We start from the raw sequence: 27,880 nt of genomic DNA on the forward strand, positions 1-27,880 counted from the left end.
AGGGAACCGGCAGAGGGCAGGGCTTAGCGCCGCCGTGCGCTGCGTGGGATAAACGCTAGTGTGAAACTAGCCTTAGCGACGCGCCAGCGATCCCGACAATGATGCGACCTGGTAAGGATCGCTTGTGCGTTGCTAAATGGTCGCTAGTAAGCTGTCAAACAGGCAGATCTCTTCAGCAACGCAGCAACCATCCAGCGATCCTCACTGGTCGTTAGTACCTTGTCACACAGCAGCTTTTCTGAACGATTCCAGCCTGCGTCCCTGAGTTCTGCGTCACGAACGAGGTTGCTCGTCGGGTCAAACACTACAATGAATGCTGGCCAGCGGGACGCCGGCGATGAAAAAATGGCCCAGGACATTCCTGCACGTTCAGCGATATCCAGCAGGGGGGCCGGTCGCCGCTATGTGTCACACGTAGCAAGATCTCTGGCGAGGTCGCTGTTGCGTCACAAAATCGGTGACGCTTCAGCGATCTTGCTATGTGAGAAGGGGGCATAAAAGTCATCATACCCACTCCTTATCTCCCACATCATCTAAAAAGATAGCATAACAATGTTTATGGACACTTGGCTTCTTTATATGTACCCAAATATGATTCATAGTGACTTAAAATTGATAAGGCAATGTAATTTGCCACCCAAAAAGACATGGTGAAGTTCCATGAACCAAATTCTAATCTTTGGTCATACTTGTAGGACAGACAGGTGCCATAAGACCCCTGAAATTAAGCTGTCCGGTGCCTTGCGGATAGAACAGCTGCCACCGCTTGACCCTTTTTTAGGCAAAAGGTAGAAACTTAATAACTCATTCCGTCACTTCATGGATCATTTGTTCCATATAAACGATTTTCCATGGGTTAAGCCATTGTAAACTAGCAAGAAAAAGTTTAGTTTAGCTACGATAAGTTTTTTTTTCTTCACGTATTTAAACTCAAGCTGTGGATTGATAAACTAGAACCACTTTAATGATATTTATTGCTTAGATATAGTGGAGGAAGTCATTTTGTTCTGCCATAATGCCTCAGATATGAATTGTGTTCACTACTGTGAATGTGGGCAGAAGATAAATTGCCATCATGACCCTATAATTTAAGATGCCCTATATAGTTGCACATCCATCGATTATGCCTGTTCATTACATAATTATAGGGTTGGTGACAGTATACCGTCAGCTCCTTCGCTCCCTCTAGTGGTAGATGTAAGCAGTCACAATTTTTTTTTAATGTAGTATATAAAGATTATTCAGGACTCAGTGTCAGATAAATGGAGCTCCAACCTCAATGAAGATATAGAAGGAAATGAATCCGCACAATACTTTAGGTGTATAAAGATGAAGAAAATAAATTTATGTTCAAGGATGAATATTCACAATAAAGGGAACCTGAAAGCTGATTCATGTTAGTAGCATGAATCAGAGTCCAGCTAGGTCATTTCATCTGTTCCTCTCCCCATTCCCTCGAGTGACAGGTCACACTTTAAGGACTCATGCAGACTACAGTATTTTCAGTCCAAGTATGATCCAAAAAAAAAATCAGATAACACTCAGCCCAATGTTACTCTGTGGGGCCATGCACATGTCCGGTTATTACTTTGATGAAGTCTGTCCGAGGAAAAAAAATTGCAGCATGCCAGAGTTGCAACCATAAATCAGGTCCCACTTTGCCATGCAAGTCAATGAGTCCGTGGAAAAAATCAGACCACACTCGGAGAACGTGTGGTCCGGACTGAAATAACGGCGTCAGACTCTGATTCATGCTCACCGTGGATAGGGCAGCATGAATCAGCTGTCTGGTTCCCTTTAAGCTTCGCTACATGTGCAGTGTGTATGATTTGCCCATATTGAAGTTTACCTGTCACAGTGAAAATGGCAATTTTAATTTATCATTTATGGCAATGTAACCAGTCACCAAGGATTGAGTATCACTTATATAGCTATATCTCTGTGCTGAACATTGGCACACAAGAACTGTTGCTCGTTTTTGTGAAATTTTACGGTATGAACAAACAAATTAAATTATTTACCAAGACAATATTTATGTACACAGATGTGTAATCTAAAAAAGAAAAAAAATGAAAGTGGCACTCACCACCAAAGCTTATCTTGTTCATTTATCCACTAATAAGATTAAAAGGCTGACAAGATCAAATTTAGGAGTGGACACAAACAGGCCATGGCCTTTTTACACTCTCTCTTGTGCTTCATTGACCTGCTAAATTTTATTTGCATTTTTGGAGAAATAAAAAAGCTAAGCTCTGGTGGTGAGTGCCGCTTTCATTTTTCCTATTTTTGATAACAATGATAGATTGTTTATATTAGCTGCACACCACACATTTGAGCTAATGAGATATCCTCCCCAAAACTCCACATCTTGTAAAAATGGCATAATAATTTAGGTCTTGAAGTTTCTGCTAGTGTTTTTTGCCTTTATTAGAAGATTCAAATTAGGCGTTTCATGTTTTGCTTCCTAATCAACTGGGTCAAAATGTCCTGGTATACCCTACCCATTTTCAGGATTCATTTTCACTTTTTTTTGCTAACATTGTATTTTTTTAAGGAGTCCAAATCCCTGTGAAAGTCTGATCATCCATTAAAAATGGCCAACCTGTTATGTGTGTCCTCTCAATAGGTGCCACATAGATTGCCTCTTTGATATATTTTCCGTATTTCTTAGAGTAAATAAATGTTAATTTAACATTGATTCATCTACTTGTCTCACATCACATGTGTATCAAGGCATCTTAGCTCCTTCTCCAGACAATGGATGGGTCCACAGCAGTCATTATTATAGAAGAGAGCACGTTAAAGAGAACTTGTCATATCCTTCTTCTTCCTATGACCCATATTGGCTGGTATCATCTGGCATGACAGTAAGACCATATTACAAATCTTTATGAGGTCGCATTACATCATTGGGGGTCTTGAAAAAGTATCTGGAGCCTGATACCAGGGATTATAATTATTCAAGTAAGTGGAAGGAATTGGGGTAGTCTTTGTAGTTGAAGAAAAGTCCCAACTCGGGGGAACATTGGGAGAAGAAGGAGAAAGTGATGATGAGGTGAGTGCTTGGTCTCCATCCTGAATACTAGAACCTTGTTTTATGATCTTCTTGTACTTGGACCTCTTATTCTGAAACCATATTTTCACCTATAATAAAGGGAAACAGATTAACATCACTTGACATAAGACATTTGGAGCATTATCATTGGGCGATAGGTAGTCCGCATGTGACTCAAGAACTGTCCAATTATAGATCAAGAAAATCAGACCACGCTTCTAAAGATATATCAGAAGTACTTGTTTCAAAAATGGCTACCCATGGCTGCAACTTCATGTCTCCAGTTATATTTTCAGTAGAAGTAAAATCCATTTGGAGGTAACATTGGAGAAAATCACTAGCATCTGGGATGAGTAAAAAACAATCTACATGACCCTACTGATATTTCTTGTGTCTACCACAACGTAGATTGCAATTCAACTAAAAGTGGACACAACATGTTCTTAACACATGCAGTGGACCTCAGAATCATCTCCACTGTTTTTTGTTTTTAGACACCTTTAAATATTGCCCAGAAACCTTTGTTCCTCACCTGTGTCTGTGTTAGGCCAAGCTGTGCCGCCAGCTCTGCCCTCTCTGGTAGCGCCAAATACTGAGTTTGTTGGAACCTCTGATTTAATGCCTGTAGTTGTAAACTGGAATATATTGTCCGAGGTTTTCTAATTTTCTTCCCTTTTCCATTGATCCGGATTTCTCCATTTTCTATGACCGTTGATTTCTCCAGCTCTGAGAAGACAAGTGACAAGTGATAAAATTATGCACAAGTAATATGATTGTGCTTAGTCAAAAAGGAGAACATTTTCAAATTGATAGATCTTATTCTTAAAAGCACAAAGAAAGAAATAGCAACTCAAGATAGTGGGTCAAAAAAAGGACAGTGAAGTTGAATCCGAGGACATATTGAAAATCAACCAAGATGGTAACAGTCATGACCTCAGGCTTTAATACTAAAGAAAGGTACCTTTCTACAGAATGGAGAGTGAAATAACAGATACAATTACCCCCCAGCCTGACTGGCAATGACTATATCTATTCATACATGCAAAGTAATCCAAAACCAAAGTAATCCTAAAAAATGGAGTTCTCAATAAACATCTGAGGCTGGTCGATGTGGATGAGGGATGGGGCATTGTGATTCTATCTGGTCACTGAAGCATTAAATGTTTAGACCAGTGTTTCCCAAACTCCAGTCCTCACGGCCCCCAACAGGTCATGTTTTCAGGATTTACTTAGTATTTCACAGGTGATGGAAGTATCATCAAGGCATCAGGAATTCTATCACATGTGTAATACTATGGAAATCCTGAAAACATGACCTGTTGGGGTCCGCGAGGACTGGAGTTTGGGAACCACTGGTTTAGACCCATCTTTAGAAGTTGCGCATAGGTAATACATTACTGATTGGTGGGGGTCCAACAGCAGGGACCCCTGAGAACCGGGATCACATCTAAATGGAGTGGTTGCCAGACATGAGCACCAATGCTTCATTCATTGCCTGTAGAACTATCTCCACCAATCCCATAAAGAATGATTGGAGTGTTGAGGCACATGTCCACCCATCATGCATGTACATGAATGGATCAGGCATAAGAAGCTATGTCTTGGCTCCCAGAGGGTGTGTTATCCGATGTTTAGAATTTGCAGACAGGGCACCAGATCCCCATCGATCATGAACATGTAGCTTCTTATGCCTGATCCATTTGTGGCGCCCCTGAGGCTCAGTCGCCACAGAGGTACTGCACCTCCTCCTGAGGTGTGGTATCCCAACATCCAGGTAAGGTGGAGACTCCTGACCACACTCCAACACCCGCACCCCACACCACAAAGTAGTGTAGCAAAGCACCTTCGGCGGCTCCCTGCTTGTAGTGTAGCAAAGCACCCATTGGTGGCTCCCTGCTTGGAACACAAAACGTGCTGGGAGGTGGGTGGAATTAGATTACATTACAAGGAGCGGGAAGAGTTTAGGATTAGAGGTCAGTTGGTTTGGGAGTTGGAGAGAAGAAGATCCCTGGAGAGAGGGATAGATGGATGGAAGTGCTGCAGCAGATCCCAGTGACCTGGTCTGCTGGCACAGGAAAGGAAGAGAGAGAGAGCAACACAGATTGAAAGCCTGATTCTCCATAGAAAGAAAGATTAGTATGGAACGTGAGGAGTAAAAGGGAACAGAGGTCGTGGGTTAGAAGAGAACCCTTCCTAGAAGTCCCAAGCGCAAGGCCGGGGCCTGGTCCCCGAGGTTGTATGGATACTAATGGTCTTGCAGCAGACACCGGAGGAATAGAAGTAGTGACCACTTTATTCCCACACAAGACTTGGGGGCACAACAGCAACTGGATAGTGAGCCAGGGCTTAGTAGCAAAAAGTCCCCGAAGCAGGCTACAGCTGTCTGCCGTACAAGTAGAGTTCATAAGAACATCGGACAGGAGGAACTCCAGTGTAACTCAGTACTGAGAGTACTTCATTTAAAGGCGCTATAACAGGAGACGTTCAGAAAGGCACATGTTGGCGGAGTGTTGGAAAGGAGCATTCCATCTGGCCTGGAGGTTGACTGGGTCCCTGACCCGGAGGACACGGCACGGATGCGGACACCTGTTTGCACAACAGACTGTGAGTAAAGCTTTGGAACTACATGCCCTGGTGTCCTCCACTTATTCCCTGTGCCATCCCGCCTAGCCCAGCCACCACCTCTGCGCCTGACACTACACCATCTACGTCTCACTTCACCTACACTGCCCTGGGACTCCAGCCCTGCCTGTGGAGGGCTATAACATCACTGCTGCACCACACCATCTGTCCCAGAGGATCTGTCTGCAGCGTCGGCTTACATCTTCATTGCCGAACACCACAGGTGGCGTCACAAATCACTTATAAACTTTCATCACCATAAGCACACTGAAACAACCCCATGTAATGGAGCCCCAGGGCCACGGACCGGTTCACTGCTGCCGTGTCGACCCCCCGTTGAGAAGATCAACCGGCCCGGTACCGAGTACCCCACGGCCCAGGTGAGTGAGGGCACTCCACATTCATGTACATGCATGGCCATTCGTTTAGTGGCTTGGGATGATTGAATTTATGACTAGCTAGAGTTAAAACAACAGCTGATCTCTGATAGAGTTTTCAGAAGCTGAACCACTAATTCAGCAGAAAAATGGGTGGCAGTGATGAGATAAGTTGATATGAGATTTCTTGGCTCATCTAACAATGTCTACCATAATTAATGTCATAAAATTAAGAGTTTCTGTAATGACTGATGTCTTTCTTCTGATAACCTGTAATTAGAACTCACATAAAATGTAGTATCAATATTATTTCAGCGGGACATGGAATTTACTGTACGATGAAAAGATTGTAATTGTAAGGTAAAGCAAATAGTGATTGCATTGAATGACAATTCTGTAATAGATTCTGATTAATTACTATTTATAATTCTAAAACTTTTTATATAAAAAATCTATCTGGGATTAAAGATGAACGTTTCTTCACTTGAATCAGGAAATTTACATGACTCAGCACCAATTGCAAAGCCTCTTCAGTTATTTTCACTTTAGATCCAATGGAGTAATAAAAAAATCATTACAAATGTGGCTATGTCTATTAACAGGGCACTAAAAAAGTTTTCTAGCCGTGGAGGGCGCTGTTGCATTGGATTGTATGGAAAGTGTTTTCCATCCACAGTGGTGAAAAATGGTACTGCAAGTTATGTAAATGAAAGAAAAATCAGGAACAGCATAGGCCTCAAGAAACACTGAAGTTGGAAATATGCAGCCTTTTATAATAGTATTTCTTGTAATACTTTAAGGGGTTTACTTCCACTTTGACAAGAGGATGTGAGGTTAGTTTCCCCAGACTAGTTGGCCCTCTTTGCATATTATTACGCCTCTGTGGGCATGATAACATGATTTGCAAGAGGCGGCTTCATTGCTAGCTCCCTGCAAATCTCGGAGGGAGGGCATGGGGGACCTTACAGGTTTCCTTAAATAATTGTGTTGGTGACATGACTGTGTGACACTTTCTAATATATAAATATCACAGGTTCACCTCCAGCACTTGTTAATTATACCTTCCTCTTAGCCCTTTCATGCTCTTAAAGGGAATCTGTCAGCAGGTTTGTGCTCTGTAATCTCGCAGCAGCACGACATGAGGACAGAAAACCCGATTCCAGTGATGCATCACTTAGTTTACTGGGAGCAGAAGTTGTGATAGAATCAGAGTTTTTCTCTGCTGCAGATCTAGCAGAGCCCGGAATGCTGAGCTCTGTATAACCCCGCCCACATCACTAAGTGACAGCTTTCTGTGTACACTGTATATTGACAGAAAGCTCTCAAATAACATGTGCCCCACCACGTAACGCATCTGTAGGAAAGACCTGTAGCTCTCAGTGAGCTGTTATTGACTCTCACAGAGTGAGGAGGTTGCAAGCAGATGATTCCTGTGTGATGATGTGATGACCATGTGATCATCTACTATATAATCGTCTAATTTTGTCTGTCTGTCTAGCTGTAACGGAAATCCTGCGTCGCTGATTGGTCACACTCGGCCGGCCGCGACCAATCAGCGACAGGTGCAGTCTGGCCTCGAATTGGGCGGCATTCGAACGACTGCAGCGCTAGCCGCTGATCTCCCGATGGTTGCCGCGGGTCATCTCCTGCCGTACGGAGGTCAGCGGCGACGCAGCCAGGAGATGACCGGCACAGTGCTCAATGTGCGGATGGTACCCAGGGTCCGGAGGAGAGGAGACTCTCCTCCAGACCCTGGGTACCATAAACCTGTATAAAATAGAATTAAAATAAAAAATAGTGATATACTCACCTTCCGACGGCCCCCGGACTCTTTCCCTCCTCTCACCAAGAGCCCGGCATCTTCCGGTCCCAGTAATGCTTTGCGCGAAAAACAGCTGATGGCGTTGCACTCTCGTGAGAGTGATGTCATCTCCGGTCCTTCACGCTAAGCATTACTGGGACTGGAAGATGTCGGGAACATGGAGAGGAGATCGGGGGCTGTCGGAAGGTGAGTATATCTCTCCGTTTCTAATGGAAATCCCGCGTGCAGAGCACTGTGCCCTCCCGATGCGATTGCATCAGGCCTCCATCTAGTTATTACATATTATTCAACATATGGTTATGCTGCTCCACAGTAAGCAGAGGTAGGCAACCACCTATGGTGTTACCTTATCCTACACTGGTGGGGTGAAGGCATCTTGAAAAAAAAATCATTATTCATTTTGCGGTAAGCAGCACAGAGATATTGGCAGGACAGTGAGATGTCAGTACTCACGTCTCAACACCTTCTTTAAAACAAAGGCAGCTTGATGAAGTTATTGCGCCACTTGTATCATTCAGCAAAACCCTAGCCAGTAGAAGCCAAGGCTGCTAGCAGACTGGGCCTTGTGGGATCATCAGAAGAAATGAATGTACAGTTGATTCACAGTAACCAGTCCATTATCTATGGCAGTAATCTGTGGTCGCTGAGCGGGAACCCTGAGAACCACCTCTTACCCAATAGCATCCAAGGCTCCTCTTCTGATTAGCTTACCTGGCAATTAATCATCACATATTCATCGCACTGCAACGATGATATCATGCTTTGGCAGCTAATACAAAGAAGAGCCATGGATACCGGGTGGCAAGAGGTGGTTTTCAGGTCTCCCATCCAATGGCTACAGATCACTGGCATGCTTGATGTACCAGGTCTTGTGAAATGATTCGCATCAACTTGTAAGGGGAGTAATCTTTTGTCGGGGTACAGTTTTTAATTTGGGGATGGTGAAAACAGTTGCTAAATTTATATTTAGGGGCACATTAGTTAATTATGTAAATTTATGGGGCATATGGGCTAATCATTTACCTTGTGGGGTGCATTGAGGTTCAAGCTTGAGGGGCATTTGTATATTCAAAGGAACATATGTGACAATATTATTTTAAGGTGTGTGGTATGCAGATCAGCTGTAATGGTGACAAACCAAAAACATTTGGGCAGTAAACTTTGCAAAAACAAGTTGTGGCTGGCAGAAGTCATTATGAGGGTCAGTAGCAGGTGGAGAACAGAAATAGAGTGACACTAGAGTTGGTGCTACCTGTAAAGTTCTGCCTCTGCTCAATGTAAGGTCTGAACAGTGATGATGGGTGATAACATTCTTGTTTGTGATACAACGTACAGCATAGCCTTACATTTGTAGAGGTTACACTTGGAGATATAGTTTTGCTTGGTTAAATCTTATTGGCAGGTATACACAGGTCAGTATAAACCTGGGTTTTGGCGATCACTCAGATGTTTTCGATCCTACCCCTATGCCCCTTATTACATAAAGAGTCAGCCTTTTATATTATTTTATATATGATATACATTGATGTTCCTTAATATTGTAAGCAGTGTTCTCCTTTATTCTATAAAGTGTACTCCCTTAATGTTACATACAGTTAGGTCCATATATATTTGGACAGAGACAACATTTTTCTAATTTTGCTTCTAGACATTACCACAATGAATTTTAAATGAAACAATTCAGATGCAGTTGAAGTTCAGACTTTCAGCTTTCATTTGAGGGTATCCACATTAAAATTGGATAGGATTTAGGAGTTTCAGCACCTTAACATGTGCCACCCTGTTTTTAAAGGGACCAAAAGTAATTGGACAATTGACTCCAAGGCTATTTCATGGACAGGTGTGGGCAATCCCTTCGTTATGTCATTCTCAATTAAGCAGATAAAAGGCCTGGAGTTGATTTGAGGTGTGGTGCTTGCATTTGGAAGATTTTGCTGTGAAGGAAATATGGCGGTCAAAGGAGCTCTCCATGCAGGTGAAACAAGTAGGGATGGGCGAATCTACTCGTTAGGACTCGTTACTCTGCGAGTAGTAGGGGACTCGCAGGAGTCGGTACTCTGCGAGTTTCCAAGCGATTACTCGCACAGTAACGAGTCCAATGCAAATGAATGGCAATCCTAGTTTTTGCAGAGTTTCTTAGCGATTTTGTGTCAGCAGCTGGACACAAAATCGCTAAGAAACTAGGATTGCTTGTATTAAACTGTGAAAAAACTAGCTAGGAGTTCTCTCTCTCTGTTTTGCAGCGATTCCTGTGCTGGAGGGGAGAGAGAGAGAGAACTCCTAGCTAGTTTTGTGTGTCCTAGCTGGACACAAAATCACTAAGAAACTAGGATTGCTTGTATTAAACTGTGAAAAAACTAGCTAGGAGTTCGTTCTCTCTCTCTCTCTCTCTCTCTCTCTCCTCGCATCCCCATTCTCCTCCTCCCCAGCACAGGAATCGCTGCAAAACAGAGAGAGAGAACTCCTAGCTAGTTTTTTAACAGTTTAATACAAGCAATCCTAGTTTCTTAGTGATTTTGTGTCCAGCTGCTGACACAAAATCGCTAAGAAACTCTGCAAAAAAAAAAATCTGCATCCCCATTCTCCTCCTCCCCAGCACAGGAATCGCTGCAAAACTCGCATCCCCATTCATTAACATTGGACTCGCTAGACTCGCAACGAGTAGCGAGTTTCCAAGTCGGACTCGTTACAGCCTAGCGATTCCGAATATTTCAGGATTCGCCCATCCCTAGAAACAAGCCATCCATAAGCTGCAAAAACAGAAAAAAACAATCCGAGAAATTGCTACAACATTAGGAGTGGCAAAATCTACAGTTTGGTACATCCTGAGAAAGAAAGAAAGAAAGCACTGGTGAACTCATCAATGCAAAAAGACCTGGGCGCCCACGGAAGACAACAGTGGTGGATGATCGCAGAATAATCTCCATGGTGAAGAGAAACCCCTTCACAACAGCCAACCAAGTGAACAACACTCTCCAGGAGGTAGGCATATCAATATCCAAATCTACCATAAAGAGAAGACTGCATGAAAGTAAATACAGAGGGTTCACTGCACGGTGCAAGCCACTCATAAGCATCAAGAATAAAAAGGCTAGACTGGACTTTGCTAAAAAACATCTAAAAAAGCCAGCACAGTTCTGGAAGAGCATTCTTTGGACAGATGAAACCAAGATCAACCTCTACCAGAATGATGGATAGAAAAAAGTATGGTGAAGGCGTGGTACAGCTCATGATCCAAAGCATACCACATCATCTGTAAAACACGGCGGAGGCAGTGTGATGGCTTGGGCATGCATGGCTGCCAGTGGCACTGGGTCAATAGTGTTTATTGATGATGTGACACAGGACAGAAGCAGCCGAATGAATTCTGAGGTATTCAGAGCCATACTGTATGCTCAGGTCCATCAAATGCAGCCAAACTGATTGGTCGTCATTTCATACTACAGATGGACAAGGACCCAAAACATAAAGCCAAAGCAACCCAGGAGTTTATTAAAGCAAAGAAGTGGAATATTCTTGAATGGCCAATTCAGTCACCTGATCTCAACCCAATTGAGCATGCATTTCACTTGTTAAAGACTAAACTTCAGACAGAAAGGCCCACAAACAAACAGCAACTGAAAACCACCGCAGTGAAGGCCTGGCAGAGCATCAAAAAGGAGGAAACACAGCGTCTGGTGATGTCCATGAGTTCAAGACTTCAGGCAGTCATTGCCAACAAAGGGTTTTCAACCAAGTACTAGAAATGAACATTTTATTTACAATTATTTAATCTGTCCAATTACTTTTGGTCCCTTTAAAAACAGGGTGGCACATGTTACAGAGCTGAAACTCCTAAACCCTTCATCCAATTTTAATATGGATACCCTCAAATGAAAGCTGAAAGTCTGAACTTCAACTGCATCTGAATAGTTTTGTTTAAAATTCATTGTGGTAATGTCTAGAACCAAAATTAGAAAAATGTTGTCTCTGTCCAAATATATATGGACCTAACTGTATGGTATAGTCCCTAATTATTACATCCGAAAACTGACTCCTCTGTGTAGTTTGTATTTGGGACTGGCATGTGGTATGAAGAATACATTTTGGAGTGTTATGAATTGGGTGAGTACTGTGAGGGAAAAGGTGGCTGTGTAAGGGAAACATTTTGTTCAGGGCATTATAGGCGCCGCTTTATCATCTGAAGATTTGGGAGTGCTTGTTTTCTCATCTGCCTAGGGCACCAAAATACCTAGTCCCAGTCCCATGCTGTTTCCAGTATTGTGAGGTGCAGTATTGATATATTTGTTTGTCTGACCTTCAATGCCTTCAGTGCAGGGTAACTTGATTTATGGCTACTGGAAAAAGGAACTATGAAGACGTCTGTAGAAGTCCAGGTCATAAAGGCCACCACAATAGGAGCGAGTTGGAATGTAGAAATTCTGCATTGCTCAAGGTAGCAGTTACTGTTGGACTGAGACGTGACCTATCGTAGGTGATGCGTCCAGCGATCAAGAACATATACCTGCCACCTGCGCACAGAAGTAGCTGTAAGACATGCGGTGGTAGCAGCCCACCTAGGCCATAGTGCTACGGAGGGGCCTATTGGCCCTCTACCACTTAAGGCCCCGTCACACTAAGCGATCTCGCTAGCGAGATCGCTGATTTTGTGACACATCATTGATCTCGCCAGCGAGATCGCTGTGTGTGACGGGGATCAGCGACCGGCCCCCCTGCCTGTTATCGCTGATCGTGCTCGAGCAGCCTGGGCCGTTTTTCGATCGCTGGTCTCCCACTGCCCAGCGCGCACTGCTGTGTGTGATAGCGAGAGACCAGCGATCAGCGATGCTGGACGCTGGTTGCTAATGTAAACGTTGGGTATCCAGGAGTCGAGCGGCTCCTGGATACCCGACGTTTACATTTGAAACTAGCGTCTAGCATCGCTGGTCCTGATCGCTGGGGCTGTCTATGTGACAGCTCACCAGCGATCAGCCTAACGATGTCCCAGTGATCCCATCATGTCGGACCATTGGTGGGATCGCTGGGACATCGTTTAGTGTGACGGGGCCTTTAGAGTCTAATACTATTGATATCATAGTTGGAGGTGGTTACAGATTTTTCATCAAGGCTCAGAAACACTCAAGGTCACTCAATGGCATTCTCGGATCTTGGCGTGGCCCATTTGGTTGTGGCCAATATATTTTTTTTCAACATCTTGCTACTGTTCACATTAAAGGAAATTTGATAATTTTCCTAACTAATTTTATAATATTACTGATAAGATAGGAAAACCTGTTCTCGGTTTTCCTATTTTTCAAATAGAACATTTCGCATAGTATATATATCTGAACCACACACTAATAAGAGGATGATATTCTTTACAGCAGATGTTTCCACCTTGTGGCACTCCTGTAGCACAACTACCACTTCTGACATTCCCAGAATTATATACGCTATACAAAAATACAGTCCTCCTAGGCCCCGTGCAGATTGGTAAACTGATGCCTATAGATAGCTGTACCTCAGCGTACTTCTGATTTCATACTAAGGTATGCAGAGCTTTTTTCATGGATTGATACAGAGTAGCATCATATCATACGCCATCATATTCTGAAATATGGATATAGTCTCTTTGGTAGATACCAGAATAATAGGAAGAATACAGTGGCACAGGACTAGGACTGCCATCTGTCTGGTAGATTACTGGCACAGCTATTTTTTATGCTTGGAGGCCGGTAAAAATAAAATGTTTTTACCAGTGTAGGGAAGGTGACCTGACGGACGGACTTATTAGTAAGAAGAAAGGAGGGTTTGCACAGTTTAGGCAGATAGCAGTTATAACAGTGGGGAAACAACTAGGAAAGTGTAGATAACGTGCAGTACCTTGGGTTGACCACTAGATGGCAAGGAGGAGTGTAAGTTCAGGACTTAACAGCAGCTTATGGCTTTAGAAACCGTTGGTCATGGGGGGCGGAGTTACAGGGAACGCGGAAAGTTATAAATTTGACAGGAGGGTTCCAGAAAGTTCCAGTCCCCAGGAGGTGCTCAAGAGACAAGGAGTCTGTGACAGTTTGTGTGCTGTGAGGAGAGCCAAACCAGGGGACTGAGGAGAGAGGAAGTCAGCGGGGTGGTCCTGACAGGGAGTACCGCAGTACAGACGAGGCCCCGGAGAAAAGCATACCGTATTGAAGACGATAACTGACCAGTAAAAGTGCTGATGGTGAACGGGCCTAAGGCGGCCACAGTGACTGCGCTGACAGGATCGTCACTAAGTGAAAAAGGGACGGTACGTGTAATTACGTCCCTGGTGGAAAAAGTACTGTGTGTGAGTGTGCAACGGGGCCTGAACACGGAGGGCCGTGAAGAGAATTGCGGTGTATCGTGAGGGCCGTCAGTCGGACGGCGGAAAATAAACTTGGACCTGTTGCACCTGAGATCTGCCTCCATCTCACTGCGCGGTATACAGAGGGACCACCCCCCCCAGCCCGGCCCACGACTCTACACTAACAAAGCAATAGCATGTTCTGATATTTTTGCATAATAAAACCATATATGTGTAGTCAAGTTTCTTCCTAAACAAATTGAATACTACTCCTTTTCAAGAACACCTAGTCCTATGAACATCAGCAATGTCAGGTCTAGGACAAGTCTGGGATTGGCACCAAGGATTGTGATGAGCAAGTCTGCATAGCCATAGGTGGCACACTGCCTGCTGTCCTGTGAATCAAAGCAAAGAAGTGCACTCAAATTTTGAAAATAGATAATTTACATATTAAATCATGCTCCCAGCAGCTTCATCCAGAGTGACAACGCCAAATGAAGCCACTGGCGAAACATGCAACGGGTGTGCGTAAGTAAAGCCCTGTAATTCAACTGTCTTTCTTTATGTAGGTGCATGTTCTGCCTACTTTTTAATTTTTTTTGGCTATTATGCTCTTTATTCAAAATTCATTTTGGCAGCTCTTTCTGTTCTTGCTCCCATCTGCTTTAATGTATATGTTATTGGTGAATTGCACTTGCACTTTTGCAGTATTATGACTTATTGATATGTCTTCACAGTATGCTATTTTTCTTTACTTATTTCTACAGCACATTTGTTCTGTTTTTAATGCATACTTAACGTATTTTCCTGTATTAAGCACTGTGCCCTGCAATTGGAGGAGAGAAAGGTCAGACAAGCAACAATGGACCCAAGAGAGACTACTCTGCAGTTGTAAGAGGGTGAACTGATAACATCTGGAAAGCATTAGGACCCTGCTATTTCTGCACGTCTGAGCTGAGGGTAAAAGCCCGGGAAACTGTGTGTGCTGTGGGGGTGGGGCCTAGTGTCTGCTGTTTAGGACGCTGAGAAGTGATGCTTCTGGAAGCAGAGAGACCGCAATGTGAGATGCTGTGTGTGAGACAGCTTATGAAAAGCAAGGACTCTGGACTCTGTAAAGACTGTTTGCTGCCAGCATGTTTGTGAGGGTGTTAACACCTTCCTCTTGTGAACCTGTGGTTCTGCTGTGGAACAAGTACAGTGCATTCTTGAGAGCTGTGTGACGGTGGAGCTCTGAGGAGTCCCTGCTGTGCTGACCAGAAAAGCAACAGAGAACATTTATCCTGTGCAGATTCAGGTGGTTTGCAGTCAGAAGAATTTGTGATTGACTGCTGGAGGAGAGACGGTATCCTGTACCATTCGTATTGAGAGGGATCCCGACAAGCCCCGGTGAAGTGCTATCCCAGACAGTATCCTGAGGATTCTGAACTGTATGTCCCTGGCATGTGGGCTCAGCATCAGCCGACAAGACGCTGAAACTTGTTTGCCTGTGGTTGTTTTGGCGCCGAAGATTTTGGGACTGGTTGCAGCCGATGCAAAATATATACCTGAGTAGAGACTTATCTCAGGTTAACGGTACAGTAGTAATAGATATCCGGGTATCCCCAGATTAAGTGTTTAAGAAGTTTTGCTATATTTATAAGTATTGTTATTTTGGATTTCTAATGGTTTATAATCAGTGTGCCGTCCCAGGGGGTCCTACAATACCACCTCAACCGATTTACACCTGATTTCTTAGTACCTGGTTTGACCTTTTGGATAGGTAAATTTATTCCAAATCGCAGTGTAACACACTCAAAGCGGGAACCTTGGGATTGGCACATTGATTTCAGCTCTGGCTGAGTGAGTGTAATTAATAAGGGAAATTCAGTCTGTTTTCTTCAATACTAGATCTCACTCCGTCATTTTATTAAAGATAGTATTGTTATTTCTGCCTCAGTCTCGGATTGTGACTCACTGGATCATATTAAGACCTCTTGTCATTACACTGTTATAGAGAGTCTGAAATATGGGATGAGGAAAAAAGTCATCCATGATGTTGGCCGGTATGTGTGTGAGTTCTGTGACCGGTGTTTAGCAGAGAAGAAGCCCGAGGTCAAGATCAGAAACTGTAAATAATTTTTGCAATGTTCAAGTAATCCCGTATAGCTACACGCCTGATTCCAGTGCTTCTCAATCAAGCACAAGGAATTATAAAAAATGTCTAAGCTAGTGATGAGCGAGTATACTCGTTGCTTTGGTTTTTCCGAGCACACTCGGGTGTCCTCCGAGTATTTGGATGTGCTCAGAGATTTAGTTTCTGTCGACGCAGCTACTTGATTTGCAACTGCTCGACAACCTGAATACATGTGAGGATTCCCTAGCAAACAGGCATTCCTCACATGTATTAAGCCTGTCCAGCAGTCGCAAATCATGCAGCTGTGTCGACAGAAACAAAATCTCCGAGCACACCAAAATACTCGGAGGACACCTGAGCATGCTCGAGGAAACCCGAGCAACGCGTATACTCGCTCATCACTGCAACGACTGAGCTGAAATGTAGTTTTCAGCAGTGGCCACTATATGGTGTAAGGAGCTATGGTGTTCTGACCCAAAACAGTGTATATGCAGCCACCGCTGGAGCCATTAACAGCTGATTGATGCTGTGCTAGGTGATGGACCCCCACACATCTGATATTGATGACCTGGTAGAGTTGAGAACCCATTTATCGGAAAGACAATGCAAGAATACTATGGTAATTAAAATTGTGTAGCAGTTGTGGGGAATAGATAGCTCAGCTGGGATCTTTGCTTTGGCACAAGCGTGTGGCTATGAAGTCACTTCACCAGACTTGCAGGTTCCACATGAATATGGACACGGCATATTTATTGTGCACACTTGTTATTCAATGTTACACATGCCAAACATGAAATAAAACATCTAAGGCCGTCTGGCCACTAACTAACAATAGCAGGCTAACTACAAAATAAACCTATATAACAGCAAACAAGTCCATGTAATCTTACTGTGTCAGCTCCCAGCTCAGCAGACGAGATAGACTGAGAGATCCCAGCTCCTCCTGATTATATCAGCTGGACCAGTCAGGAAACCAAAACCTGGATTGAATAAGTGGAGGGGGAACTACCAGTCCTTTCCATGCTGATCACTAAGGAAACCAGGACTGGATTACAGTGAAATAAACTGGCTTCATCATCAGTACAAGGAGACATATGAAATGAAACGGGGAGAAATATACCTGTTTTCTAGTACCTCTCCCCTTGGCACCTCACACACCCCCCTCCTCTGTTCGAGCCCGTGGGGTCGGACACGACGAGTCACCAAGCAGTGCGTTCTAGACAACGCATCTGCATTTCTGTGCGCTGTGCCCGCCCTGTGCTCAACGAAAAATTTAAACCCTTCTAATGCTAAGAACCAGCGTGTCACCCACGCATTGCCTTCTTTTGCCCGGGACATCCACGTTAGGGGCGAATGGCCCATCACTAGTCTAAACTGGCGACCTAGTAAATAATAGCGCAAGGTGCACAGGGCCCATTTCACAGCCAGGGCTTCCCGCTCAACTACACTGTAGTTCTTTTCTGCTCTCGTAAGCTTTCTGCTTAGATAGGCCACTGGGTGTTCCTCGCCATTTTCTTCTTGAGACAAAACCGCGCCGAGGCCCACCCCAGAGGCGTCCGTTTGGACAATAAACTCCCGTTTAAAGTCTGGTGCAACCAACACTGGTTGGTCACAGAGGACTGTTTTCAATCACTGAAAGGCCTCCTCTGCTTCTGCATTCCACTTTATTGTGACAGATTTCGACCCCTTAGTAAGATCCGTGAGAGGAGCTGCGATGGTCGCAAAATGTTTGATGAACCGCCTATAATAACCAACGATCCCTAAAAAAGCTCCAACCTGTTTTTTGGTTACCGGTCGTGGCCAATTTTGAATAGCGTCTACTTTATTGGCTTGAGGCTTCACGACGCCACTCCCTATGCTATATCCCAGATAGCGAGCCTCTTCCAATCCCAACGTACATTTCTTGGGATTGGCAGTCAACCCAGCTGTTTTTAGGGAGTCTAAGACGGCTTGTACTTTTGCCAAATGCGTGTCCCAGTCATCGCTAAAGATAATGATGTCGTCCAAGTACGCGGATGCATACTGGCCATGGGGTTTTAGGACAATATCCATTAGACGTTGGAAGGTGGTTGCGGCACCATGCAACCCAAATGGCATATCTCGGTACTAGAATAATCCCTGGGGCGTAACAAAGGCAGTTTTCTCTTTGGCTGATTCCGTGAGGGGAATCTGCCAATAACCTTTTGTTAAGTCAATAGTGGATATGTACCTGGCCGAACCCAGTCTCTCTATCAGTTCATCGACTCTTGGCATCGGGTAGGCATCGAATTTCGATACTTCATTTACTTTCCGAAAATCGTTACAAAATCGGATAGTCCCATCGGGTTTGGGCACTAGTACGATAGGGCTAGCCCAATCACTCCGGGACTCCTCAATGACCCCGAGCTCAAACATCTTCTTCACTTCCTGGGCAATGGCTTGTCTCCGAGCCTCCGGAATTCGATATGGTTTTAGCCGTACCCGCGCCTGTGGATCAGTAACAATGTCATGTTTAATTAGGTGAGTCCGGCCAGGAAGTTCCGAGAAAATATCCGCGTTCATCTGTATGAACTCCCTGGTCTCTCGTTTTTGGCTTTCGGATAGCGTGTCTGCAATACCCACTTCTGGCGGAGCTACCTGGGGGTCTTTTACCTTAGAAGGTGGTGCCCCTCGAGGCCCATCCACAAGGGCAGCTCCTGCCACCAGACTCTCCCTGTCCCGCCAGGCCTTAAGCAAGTTTATGTGGTATATTTGTTCGGGCTTTCTCTTGTCTGGTTGGTGTATCTTATAATTCACTTCACCTATTCATTCCAGCACTTCGTATGGTCCCTGCCATTTCGCAAGAAATTTATTCTCTACGGTAGGCACCAATACCAACACCTTGTCTCCGGGTTGAAAGACTCGTGTTTTTGCCGCTCGGTTGTATACCGTGCTTTGGGCATGTTGTGCGCGCTCTAAACACTCTTTAACTATTGGTATAACTGCTGCAATTCGGTCCAGCATAAGTGTTTTGTGTTCAATTACACTGCGAAAAGGAGTCACCTCTTGTTCCCAAGTCTCCTTGGCAATATCTAACAGGCCTCTAGGACACCGCCCATAAGCCAACTCAAAAGGTGAAAAGCCTGTGGAGGATTGGGGTACCTCACGTATAGCGAACAGGAGGTATGGTAGTAGGGCATCCCAATCTCTCCCGTCCTTATCCACCACCCTTTTCAACATTCCCTTTAAGGTTTTGTTAAAGCGCTCCACCAAACCGTCAGTCTGAGGGTGATATACTGAGGTACGCAAATGGGAGATTTTTAGTAGTTTACATAAATCCTTAAGTATACGAGACATAAAGGGGGTCCCTTGATCCGTAAGTATCTCTTTCGGAATGCCGGTGCGGGAAAACATATTAACCAGCTCCTTTGAAATTGATTTCGCGTTGGCATTCCGCAAGGGCACTGCTTCGGGATAACGCGTGGCGTAATCCAATACTACCAAAATGTACTGATGACCCCTGGCAGATTTAACTAATGGACCGACTATATCCATTGCTATCCACTCGAAGGGCACCTCTATTATTGGTAAGGGCACTAAGGGGTTTCTAAAATGTGACATAGGTGCAGTCAATTGACACGTAGGACATGACCGACAGTACTGGGTCACATCTCCCACTAGACCCGGCCAAAAGAAACGTTGCAGAATACGGTGTTTTGTCTTTTCTACCGCCAGGTGTCCTCCCAAGGGATGTTTATGTGCCAACTCCAAAACTACCTGGCGAAAGGACTTAGGTACCACTAGTTGTTCTACCACCACCCCTCGCACCTTGTCTATGTGATACAACATATCCTGCTGCACCGCCACGTGTGGGAACTCGTTTTGAGCCCCTGGGTACAATGGTCTTCCCACGGAGACCTTTATGTTTTCCCACGCCCTTGCTAGAGTAGGATCCTGGTGCTGAGCGGTCCCGAACTTACCACGGGCCACCTCAAGATCAGGCATTTCTAAAACATCCTCTAGCTGGTCTGCCTCGCCTGCATACACAGCCAGAGGAGAGTCTGCAGATTCTAGTACTTCCTCTGAGACGGGTTCTCCGTCGTCTTGCTGCAATGGTTCAGGGGCTAGCTCCGGAGTACCGTCTTCAACTAGAGGGTTCATGCCACTTTTGAAGTTCCACAAGTCCCAAAATAAGGGAAAGTCTCTCCCCAGGATTACACTGTGTCCCATAGACTTTATGACTGCCGCCTGATGTCTTTTGGTCCCTACTGGCGTGGCAAGAGTAACCCAGGCAGTGGGGTAGTTCTTAGTATCCCCATGGATGCAACTAATGCCCACGGTTAACTTTGTTAGGGCGCTAGAGTCCACCAAACTGGCATGTACCAAAGTTACTTCACTGCCGGAATCCAAGACGGCATTCACACTATAACCGTCAACCTAGACGTGGCACACGTGTTGTTCATTTCCCGTGAGGGTCTCCGCCACACAGACTGACTGCACATATAATGAAAGACGCCTCATAGCGTTACAGTCCATTGACTCTGTAGTCATTGGGCAGTTAGCTGCTACATGGCCAAGCCCGCGACATCGCCAACATTGTATAGGCCCTTGTCTCCTCGATGGAGATCCCAGACGAGGTCTGCTGGCTTGATGTGAGCCCGTACCACCTACATAGTCCTTTGTAGGTCTGCTACCCTTCATTGTGACGTTCTCTTCTTTTGAAGATGAAGTAGGTTTCGCAGGACTCTCCAGTGATTTCTTGGGGAGCCAGTGGGGTGCTAACGTCCCTTGGAGTAGGCGTTCAGAAGCATTGTAGCGTTTGACCATATTCACCAACTGGTCAGCGGTAGTTGGGTCACCCTGTCCAACCCACCTCTGGATCTTAGCGGGTAAGGACCGCAGGTACTTGTCTAGAACAACACGCTCCACCATCTGTGCGGACGTCAAAGCCTCTGATTGCAGCCATTTTTTTACTAGATGGATGAGATCATGCATTTGTGAGCAGGCTGGCTGATGCTCCACAAAATTCCATAAATGCACCCTCTTTGCGCGTACATACGTGTTTACTCCCAGCCTTGCCAGGATTTCGCCTTTGAGTTTGATATAGTCCATAGCATCCACTCAGATCGTAATAGGCCTTTTGTGGATCTCCGCTCAGAAACGGAGCAACTACCTCAGCCCATCTGTCCAGTGGTAAGGGCTCACGTTCTGCAATACGTTCAAACACGGTGAGGTATGCTTCCACATCATCGTCTGTGGTCATTTTAAGCAAAGTCTTCTGTACGGCTTCCTGTGCACTAGCAGCGCTTTGTGCACGGTCTCCCTCATCTCGGGGTTGCCGAACCAAGGCCTGTTTTATTGCCTCCAACTGCACTTGCTGCATCTGGTGTTGCTGCTCCAGAGCCTTCTGGAAGCAAGCATTAGTCTGCTGTTGCTGCACATTTGCTTGCAATAACTGCTTCACTAGTTCCTCCATATTACTGGACTCTTGGCTCTTCAAAAGCGCAGAAGCTTTCAGCCAGGACATACACAGCGTTTTCTCTGCAGTCACAGTCCAGCAGCCACAAGTGCCCGCAATTGAAACACCATTTGTGGGGAATAGATAGCTCAGCTGGGATCTTTGCTTTGGCACAAGCGTGTGGCTATGAAGTCACTTCAGCAGACTAGCAATATGGACACGGCATCTTTATTGTGCACACTTGTTATCCAATGTTACACATGCCAAACATGAAATAAAACATCTAAGGCCGTCTGGCCACTAACTAACAATAGCAGGCTAACTACAAAATAAACCTATATAACAGCAAACAAGTCCATGTTATCTTACTGTGTCAGCTCCCAGCTCAGCAGAGGATAGACTGAGAGATTCCAGCTCCTCCTGATTATATCAGCTGGACCAGTCAGGAAACCAAAACCTGTATTGAATTAGTGGAGGGGGAACTACCAGTCCTTTCCATGCTGATCACTAAGGAAACCAGGACTGGATTACAGTGAAATAAACTGGCTTCATCATCAGTACAGGGAGACATATGAAATGAAACGGGGAGAAACATACCTGTTTTCTAGTACCTCTCCCCTTGGCACCTCACACAGTGATAATGGCAGATGAGGTACAGTGGGGAAAAAAAGTATTTAGTCAGTCAGCAATAGTGCAAGTTCCACCACTTAAAAAGATGAGAGGCGTCTGTAATTTACATCATAGGTAGACCTCAACTATGGGAGACAAACTGAGAAAAAAAAATCCAGAAAATCACATTGTCTGTTTTTTTTTTTCATTTTATTTGCATATTATGGTGGAAAATAAGTATTTGGTCAGAAACAAAATTTCATCTCAATACTTTGTGATATATCCTTTGTTGGCAATGACAGAGGTCAAACGTTTTCTGTAAGTCTTCACAAGGTTGCCACACACTGTTGTTGGTATGTTGGCCCATTCCTCCATGCAGATCTCCTCTAGAGCAGTGATGTTTTTGGCTTTTCGCTTGGCAACACGGACTTTCAACTCCCTCCAAAGGTTTTCTATAGGGTTGAGATCTGGAGACTGGCTAGGCCACTCCAGGACCTTGAAATGCTTCTTACGAAGCCACTCCTTCGTTGCCCTGGCGGTGTGCTTTGGATCATTGTCATGTTGAATGATCCAGCCACGTTTCATCTTCAATGCCCTTGCTGATGGAAGGAGGTTTGCACACAAAATCTCACGATACATGGCCCCATTCATTCTTTCATGTACCCGGATCAGTCGTCCTGGCCCCTTTGCAGAGAAACAGCCCCAAAGCATGATGTTTCCACCAACATGCTTTACAGTAGGTATGGTGTTTGATGGATGCAACTCAGTATTCTTTTTCCTCCAAACATGACAAGTTGTGTTTCTACCAAACAGTTCCAGTTTGGTTTCATCAGACCATAGGACATTCTCCCAAAACTCCTCTGGATCATCCAAATGCTCTCTAGCAAACTTCAGACGGGCCCGGACATGTACAGGCTTAAGCAGTGGGACACGTCTGGCACTGCAGGATCTGAGTCCATGGTGGCGTAGTGTGTTACTTATGGTAGGCCTTGTTACATTGGTCCCAGCTCTCTGCAGTTCATTCACTAGGTCCCCCCGCGTGGTTCTGGGATTTTTGCTCACCGTTCTTGTGATCATTCTGACCCCACGGGGTGGGATTTTGCGTGGAGCACCAGATCGAGGGAGATTATCAGTGGTCTTGTATGTCTTCCATTTTCTAATTATTGCTCCCACAGTTGATTTCTTCACTCCAAGCTGGTTGGCTATTGCAGATTCAGTCTTCCCAGCCTGGTGCAGGGCTACAATTTTGTTTCTGGTGTCCTTTGACAGCTCTTTGGTCTTCACCATAGTGGAGTTTGGAGTCAGACTGTTTGAGGGTGTGCACAGGTGTCTTTTTATACTGATAACAAGTTTAAACAGGTGCGATTACTACAGGTAATGAGTGGAGGAAAGAGGAGACTCTTAAAGAAGAAGTTACAGGTCTGTGAGAGCCAGAAATCTTGATTGCTTGTTTCTGACCAAATACTTATTTTCCACCATAATATGCAAATAAAATGAAAAAAAAACAGACAATGTGATTTTCTGGATTTTTTTTTCTCAGTTTGTCTCCCATAGTTGAGGTCTACCTATGATGTAAATTACAGACGCCTCTCATCTTTTTAAGTGGTGGAACTTGCACTATTGCTGACTGACTAAATACTTTTTTTCCCCACTGTATGTGAAGAAACACTGACCACATTTTTATGGTGTTTGGTAGTAGACTTCACAACACGCTGAGCATTGAGCAACAGCTTTGGGAATTGTTAGTCTCTTGGTAAGCCCATCAATATGTGCAAGAATTATGATACCTCCTTCCATTCTTAGCCATCTCATCTTAAAGGGATTGTCCGGTCTAAATCTACAAGTCTGCAGTCACTCTACATGACTGCAGACTTGTGAATCTCTACATCTCGCTCACTGTGCGATGTGAGGATTCCCTGGTGTCAGTGCTAGGAATTGTGGTCATGTGACCACAAGTATGCGATAGGCATACGCCAGGCCATAATGCCAATTCACAATCCTTTAGGCAAAAAGAACCCAAACAATAACAAATACAATGAAAAAAAAAAAGAAGCTACCATATATCAGTATATTAAAAATACAAGCCATTATAATTATAGGCTATTTCATTAACAAAAATAATGATAACCATTCAGTTGTCATCCCTATTTCATCTTTTTATGTATCTGGAGTCTTGTGACTTTCTCTCTCGTCACACTTTATTAGAAGTGAATGTAAAAAGTAATAAAGAAAAACATTTATGCAAAGTTCGACTATTACACAACACTTCATGCTCTTACTAAAAGTGTTGTCACAACCAATTTCTTAGGCTCTTCAGCAGCTGAAGTTTATATTATGCACTGATTTGTAATGTAATAATTAATGCACACCTCAGCTGCTGCAGCTCTTCTTGTTTGAAATCTTTCATTGCTCTCAAAAGGAGTTTCTCAGAATTGTGAGGACTTATATAGTCATGAAACTGCTTAGTGGCTTCTAAACTTATTATTTATAGTCAATATCACATATATTATACTTATTGATACAAATATAAGAGATAATCTATAAAATATATTTGTGTATTCATATATATGTATCCAAGTGCCAGGTGTAAAATATTCCTGCTCTAAACACTCCTGACTAGTTAGTACTACATTTCCATAATCTCATCTTAATTATACTTTTGCCCGTTATCCAAGAAGCGTGTTTTGTAATGCAAATTATATTCTCATAAATCCAATGAGCTGTCAGGGCGCTAAACCACGCAACATGCACAGGGCAGAGCAAGAAATGCCAGGATAAGTCATTACTAATAAGAGGAGAGATAAAACTACATGGATAAACTGTAGATAGATAGATAGATAGATAGATAATAGATAGATGACAGATAGATAGATAGATAGATAGATAGATAGATAGATAGATAGATATGCGATAGATAGATAGATAGATATGGGATAGATAGATAGATATGGGATAGATAGATAGACAGATGATAGATATGAGATAGATAGATAATAGATAGAAAATAGATATATAGATAGATAATAGATAGATAGATAATAGAGATAGATAGATAGATGATAGATAGATAGATATGAGATAGATAATAGATAGATAGATAGATAATAGGTAGATGACAGATAGATAGATAGATAGATAGATAGATAGATAGATAGATAGGTAGATAGATAGATAATAGAGATAGATAGATAGATGATAGATATGAGATAGATAGATAGATAGATAGATAATAGGTAGATGACAGATAGATAGATAGATAGGTAGATAGATAGATAATAGAGATAGATAGATAGATAGATGATAGATATGAGATAGATAGATAGATAGATAATAGATAGATGACAGATAGATAGATAGATAATAGAGTTAGATAGATGATAGATAGATAGATAGATAGATATATAGATTGATAGATAGATAGATATGGGATAGATAGATAGATAGATAGATAGATAGACAGATGATAGATATGAGATAGATAGATAATAGATAGATAATAGATATATAGATAGATAATAGATAGATAGATAGATAGATAAAAGAGATAGATAGATAGATGATAGATAGATAGATAGATATGAGATAGATAATAGATAGATAGATAGATAATAGGTAGATGACAGATAGATAGATAATAGAGATAGATAGTTAGATAGATTATAGATAGAGATAGATAGATAGATAGATAGATAGATGATAGATATGAGATAGATAGATAGATAATAGATAGATAGATAATAGAGTTAGATAGATGATAGATAGAGATAGATAGATAGATAGATAGATAATAGATAGATAGATAGATAGACAATAGATAGATGACAGATAGATAGATAGATAGATAATAGAGTTAGATAGATGATAGATAGATAGATAGATAGATAGATGATAGATATGAGATAGATAGATAATAGATAGATAGATAGATGACAGATAGATAGATAGATAATAGCTAGATAGATAATAGATAGATAGATAGATAAATAGATAGATAGATGATATATAGATTAGATAGATAGATAATAGATAGATAGATAGATAGATAGATAGATAGGAGATAGATAGAACTTTTATGGTATTACTTAAGCTCTCATTACTTATGGTCTCCTATTACTTATTGGTCCAGTTTTACAAATAACAAGTAAAAGTAATGGAAATCAACCCACGTAAGCATCATAAATGACATAAACATGAATTTATCACCCGGTAAATCATTTCTGCATACAAAACAATATTAGCAGTCTCCAGGCCATCGTCTTTGTTTCAGGGCATCGTCCACAGTGCTGCCATTGTTCTTTGCCATACTGAGTGAGCATTTATTGGCAATCACTCTGTGTGAACAGGCGATCACTATATTGCATCACAGAGAGTACGTTATCAATACTTTACTCATTATTATACACAACCAAATTTCTTCATAGAAGTTGAATTAAACGACGATTTAAAGATCTTAAGGACTACAACTTACATCAATACTTTTAGATCCTGTCCTGCCAGTATAGACATTTACAAATGGTGCACAGTCTGAGGGACTGCAAAACATAGCGCACACATGGCAGGCAGGAAGCCCATCTATGTAGACCTCTGCACAGGACGTGTGTTTAGTAGGGGACTGTACTCGTCTCCTATGGTGAATAGTAATAGTGCTCAAAGGGGAGCTGTACCCTACATAATATCGCACTACTGTGCCAAGGTAACTTCAATAAGTGAGCACATAGTATTATAATAAAGTACCATATAATGGACTTGTATATGCAGAACAGTATACTTGGGTTCTCTTTGCAAAAGTTTTAATAAATGTTCCCTTTGCTCTTACAATAAGTAAACTCCTTGTCCTTTACTCACACCCAATCGCTGACATTGTAATTATAGTCCATTCATAAACAGTTTTGCAAAAAAAGTAAAAAAAATCAGATTAAACCTCATCAAATACTTTAAAATGTGTTGTTATTATTATCCTATAGTAATTAGAGCAATGCATTATTGTAATGTGAGAATATAGGGCACAGTTAGTCACCTATGGATTTAGCTGTAACTTATACTATATTATTGCTAATGTGCCACGTATTTTAATAAAATGGTGTCCACCAACCTGGGTCTTCATGAAGTCTTCCACCTTGACTAATTGTGCCACTGTAGTGCTGGTAGCTAAGATAAGGGCTCCCATTATGATGGCCATGAGGATTAGGTACAGGCGATGTTGGGTATGGGTAAGGGAATGATCTTCCTCCATAGGCCGACACCCCTGGAGAGAAGAGTCCCTCATGTCCAGTAGAGTGGAAGCCATGCAATGAGGGGTAATGTCCATGTGCCAAGATTGGAGAATGTTGTGGTTGAGGAGATGATGTTGGTCCATGGCTGTAGTCTAGAAATGCTGACTTTGAAGGATCCAGGAACGTATCAGTAATAGAGGTCATTTCTGTTATAAGAGGTCACTTCGTCCAGGTTCATGTCAAACCATATGGTGGTGGTGACCCAGGATGAACAACCTCCATCTCATTCCTTCTCCAGTCATCAAGCTTTACTTCCCTGTCAATAGTCAAGTACTGTACCTCTAGCAAGTCA

The 27,880-nt window shown here is 43.1% G+C and overlaps 1 protein-coding gene across 1 annotated transcript; it reads right to left on the reverse strand.

The window, feature by feature from the left end:
* Window positions 1-32: 32 nt before the first annotated feature.
* DLX4 (distal-less homeobox 4) lies at window positions 33-27,844 on the reverse strand. The gene is made up of 3 exons (XM_073572816.1): window positions 27,408-27,844; window positions 3,588-3,781; window positions 33-3,144 (listed from the first exon to the last, which is right to left on the reverse strand). Exons 1-3 carry the CDS (start codon window positions 27,730-27,732, stop codon window positions 2,902-2,904), a joined length of 762 nt encoding a protein of 253 aa, XP_073428917.1. The 5' UTR covers window positions 27,733-27,844; the 3' UTR covers window positions 33-2,901.
* Between the last annotated feature and the right edge of the window lie 36 nt (window positions 27,845-27,880).

The sequence above is a fragment of the Dendrobates tinctorius genome, unplaced genomic scaffold (genome assembly GCF_039654945.1).
Source record: "Dendrobates tinctorius isolate UK_male_01 unplaced genomic scaffold, ASM3965494v1 ptg000032l, whole genome shotgun sequence".
Lineage (NCBI taxonomy): Eukaryota > Metazoa > Chordata > Amphibia > Anura > Dendrobatidae > Dendrobates > Dendrobates tinctorius.

Bases quoted from the DNA above. Each gene is read 5' to 3' on its own strand.
- DLX4 (XM_073572816.1), bottom strand. From the start codon at position 27,732: ATGACCTCTATTACTGATACGTTCCTGGATCCTTCAAAGTCAGCATTT. The intron at 3,782-27,407 runs GTTGGTGGACAC...TTGTCTTCTCAG, and splicing joins AAGACTTCATGAAGACCCAG to AGCTGGAGAAATCAACGGTC. The intron at 3,145-3,587 runs GTGAGGAACAAA...CCTTTATTATAG, and splicing joins TTGGCCTAACACAGACACAG to GTGAAAATATGGTTTCAGAA.